The following is a 4,028-nucleotide window of genomic DNA, read 5'->3' on the forward strand; positions in this document are numbered from 1 at the left end:
ATATACACAACACAACCACAACCCTTTGAGTTGTGTTTTTCAATTGAAAATGTATTTATGAAACATGTCACAGTACATTTTTATTATTATATTACTAAACTAAAGCATGACTTGACCTTTATCCTACTGTACATTGGAGCATCTTGTTTTGATGATCTTGATGATATCATAAACGTCATATGTGTCTGAGCTAATCGGCTATGTATATAATTCTCGTTAATATTATTTGGGTAGGTATAACATGACCGAGAAGTGGTAGTGTGGGGCATTGTAATAATGCCTTATCTCAGTGACGTGAAAGAACTATAGGGCGTGTGGAGGAGGTCGGCGGAGAGTTAGAATGTAGGCCAGTTATAATAGATGGTGAGTTAAATGGTAAATGGTGCATTTATATAGCGCCTTTATCCAAGGCGCTTGATGATAAGATGATAAGAGTGCCCCTCACTTCACACGGGTGTGATTTTCTTTTACTCTCGATCAATATAGCCCAGATTGTTTTATTATCATCTTTTTTTCCCATTTCCATGGTCAAACTGATTGGATGTACACATAATGGGATTTAATTCACAAGATGTATTATTATTGCTTTTGATTTGAAAAAGTTATTCAAGATCATAAGCATTGGTGTGTCTTCTTCAGGAGCAAATTTTGCAATCTGTTAAGGAGAAGACATTTGCAGGGAATACTAGGCTCTGCAGTGTGTTTATTCCTCTGCAGTGTGTTTATTGCAACATTAAACAAATTAGCATCTGTTTTATACAAACTTTGGATCTATAGCTAACTGTACTATAGGTCAAATATGTACAGTCATAAAGTCATCTGAGTTCCTTGTCTGGGATTTCTTTTTGACAGCTATCTAGGTAATAGTTCTTACTTAGGTGGGCGACCAAAATAGTCATAATTATCAGTAGGAAATCCCCCTTTATCTTTGTTTCCAGGTTCCGCTCTCTGCAAGACAGGCGCTTCAGGGTTAGGGTTGGTGATGACACCCATGAAGATTGGTACTTGGGTCATATCATCCATAAGGGCAAGAAAAAAGGGCTGGTTGAGATAGAAGATGGGGTTTGATGCTCGTGAGATGACCACAGTGGTTGCTGCTGTAGCCTCTGCACCCTCCTCATTTATTTCAATGCTGGACTTGTGCATCACACTGGTTACCAGCAGGGGGCCATCTGCCATCGCTGCTAGGTTGGGTTGAGAAAATATCTCCCCTAGACCTGTCATGGAATATAACAAGCAAATTCAAGTCAAGTTGTAGAATAGATCTAGACTGAATAGACAATTCAGTGACAATGTCTGATGATACACATCTATTCAACTAGGCTAGAGACAGTTGAGCAGCCTTACCTAACTTGGTAAGAACTTCATGTAGATCCTGAGTGTACTCAAGGTTGAATTTGGGGACTTTAACCTGCACTGCCCTTTCCTTGGGCAGACGTTCATATAAGTCTGTGAAATTCAGCTTTGCTGCAATTTCTGACATATTCAGCTCACCAGACAGGGGCATGACCACTATCAAGCTCATCGACTTCTGAAATGGGAACCGTGCCACCTGCATACATGGGCAGAAGAAATAATGTTCTTATTGTTGTCATTATTGCAACCGAATGTTGCAGTTTACTATGAATATGAGCTGACCTGTTCTGACATTCCATATGTTGATCTGACCCCCCCATGCCAAAGCGCCAGCGTTCGCCCAGCAGTCTGCCATCACCCAGGCGGACGCGTGCACGCAACCTCAGGGCGCCTTACTGGTTTTTATTATATTAATAATGATATCTTTGCTATAAAAGAGGCTAAATAGATTCTACCACAACAGGGAGATTGATAAACTGGCCATATTGTAGCTCTAGTTACTAGGAAAAGTATTTTACCTGAGCCTTCAGTTCATTATCAGCGAGCAAACTCAAGGGGTGTTTGGCACCTTCCATCATTTCAACATCAACCATTTGTTTGTCATCAATGTAGAACACACCTCTCGAGGTGAAGCGTGGGTCAAAGCGAGATTTCCATTCTCCTGTTGTAAAACAGTACAAGTTATATCAGCTTATTACAGTCAGACAGTAATAGTCCAATTATATTTGAAAATAACCTGGAATCAGTTGTGTTCTTTAGAAATGATCATATTGCAAAACACAAAGTTATGTGCCATTTGGTCAGATTTCATCCACTATATTTACCTTTGAAATGGACAGCATTAATGAGCATTAGGAGCAAGTTGGGCGGTAAAGAAGTAAGGAAGTCGGTCATTTTTCCATTCGTGGCCTTCTCAACCCACTCATTTATCTGTTGCAACCCTTCCAGGGTCATTGGCTCCGAGTCATAAAGTTGCTGGGATTCGAGGATAAACTCTGGCTTTGCCTGAAACCCTAATCAATATATGCAATGAACATAAAATGTGTTTGTGTCAAATCGTTTCAAGTTTCAAGTTTAGTTACTGAAGTAACCCCATATGTATTTAAGCACTAACCTTTGTCAAGGAAGATGCCTGATGCAATTTGCAGCTCACTGTTTCTGAGCTGCTTTAAGACAGTATGCAGTGACTGGTGGTAGCAAGGTAGAGTGTTTGCATTGAGATGGTGCATCAGAAGCTCCTCAGTCTCATTTACTGCCCCTAAATTAATATAATAAATAAATAATTAAATAATTAAAGATGTAAACAATTAAATAATAATAATATTGATGTAAAATAATGGTTGCATAATACACTGCCTATTTTATATCAAATGCCAAGACATTTCTATCAGATGTGCTTGCTACCGCTACGCACGTATAAAGCATCAAGCCCACATATACTATTTCTCATAATTTCAAAGCTACAATAATAGATCATTACCCAGAGCCAGCTGGGAGAGAGCGAATGATATGCTGAGTGGAGATATGATCACATTGGGGTCCTTAGGTGTTGTCTCTAGGTTCTGTAGAAGCTGCATGCCCAGTCTTTGGAAGCCATTGGCTATGGCCTCCCTAGACTCTGGGCTTCGGCCCAAAGACACACAGTGCCCATCTTGCTCCTCCTCAGATGAGCCCCTATCTGGTTTGTCAATTGTATTTGTGGTTTGCTGTGTGGCAGTTGTTGGTTGTGATGTGCTTCCGTTTGTCACTTTCTGAAGGAAAGGAATAGTGGGCGACAGTTGAGCAAAGGGGCATATGCATGGGTACACCAAAGCAGTGTTGATCATCCCAGTGTTGCCAGCCAGGTTATTCAGTATAATGCAAAAAACATCCAAACATTTCATCTTTGGGCCTCACCTCTATGGGGTGGCTAGGCATTAAAGGAATCAGAGGAACCAAGGGGATTGCCTCATCAGTTTCTCCATTAGCAATCTGAACAGAAACACAATATAACACTGTTAGGTCACCTGCATAACATAATGGCACAAAGAGTTGAATTTAAACTAAAATAATGATGGCAGCATATATGTTCTACATTTCAAGCCATAAATGTATGCTTTGTTGTCCGACTCGCCAAAAATAACAAAACTATACTTATTTTAGCATGAAGAATTTCTTTGCCACAAACTAGTCATACGACAATGTAAAAATTGGAATTTACTGTAACTCCTCTGCACAGACACATCAACAGGAGTGCCAGAAAAAGGTCCATGTCCTCACAGCGTTCCTAGAAGAGACACAAATGATGTTGACCAAAGGACAGTGTAACATTCTCAGTTCCAAATAGCAATAGGCTACTCAAACAATTATACAATACTAATAGAGTAAAACTATCAAATGTAATGTTTCTGGATTACATTTTATAGTTTTATTCTACGCACATTCTCAAATATTCCTCTTCCAATTCCAATATCAACTGTTAGTATTCATGATTTATGACTATGCTGATATTAGGCCTAGTTTCGCTCTCTTTGAAAAGCACAAAAATAATTTATTTTCAACAATGTCTGAAACATGAATCTCACAACAGGGCCGCTTCAGTGAAATTGTAAAGCATGTGCTCTTGTCATGCTTTTATGAACCACGTGCCGAATTCCAGAAATTATTTTAAATTAAAAACATATAGGGCCTAC

General features: G+C 39.3%; 1 protein-coding gene across 1 annotated transcript; it reads right to left on the reverse strand.

Moving 5' to 3' along the window:
* Positions 1-870: 870 nt before the first annotated feature.
* On the reverse strand, positions 871-3,273 carry serpinf2b (serpin peptidase inhibitor, clade F (alpha-2 antiplasmin, pigment epithelium derived factor), member 2b; the record flags this gene model as incomplete). Its single annotated transcript, XM_083773187.1, has 7 exons — positions 871-1,217; positions 1,348-1,552; positions 1,875-2,017; positions 2,181-2,369; positions 2,471-2,614; positions 2,837-3,107; positions 3,253-3,273. 7 exons carry the CDS (start codon positions 3,271-3,273, stop codon positions 871-873), a joined length of 1,320 nt encoding a protein of 439 aa, XP_083629313.1.
* Between the last annotated feature and the right edge of the window lie 755 nt (positions 3,274-4,028).

Source organism: Protomyctophum parallelum (genome assembly GCF_964188405.1).
Source record: "Protomyctophum parallelum genome assembly, chromosome: 9".
NCBI classification, from domain to species: Eukaryota; Metazoa; Chordata; class Actinopteri; order Myctophiformes; family Myctophidae; genus Protomyctophum; species Protomyctophum parallelum.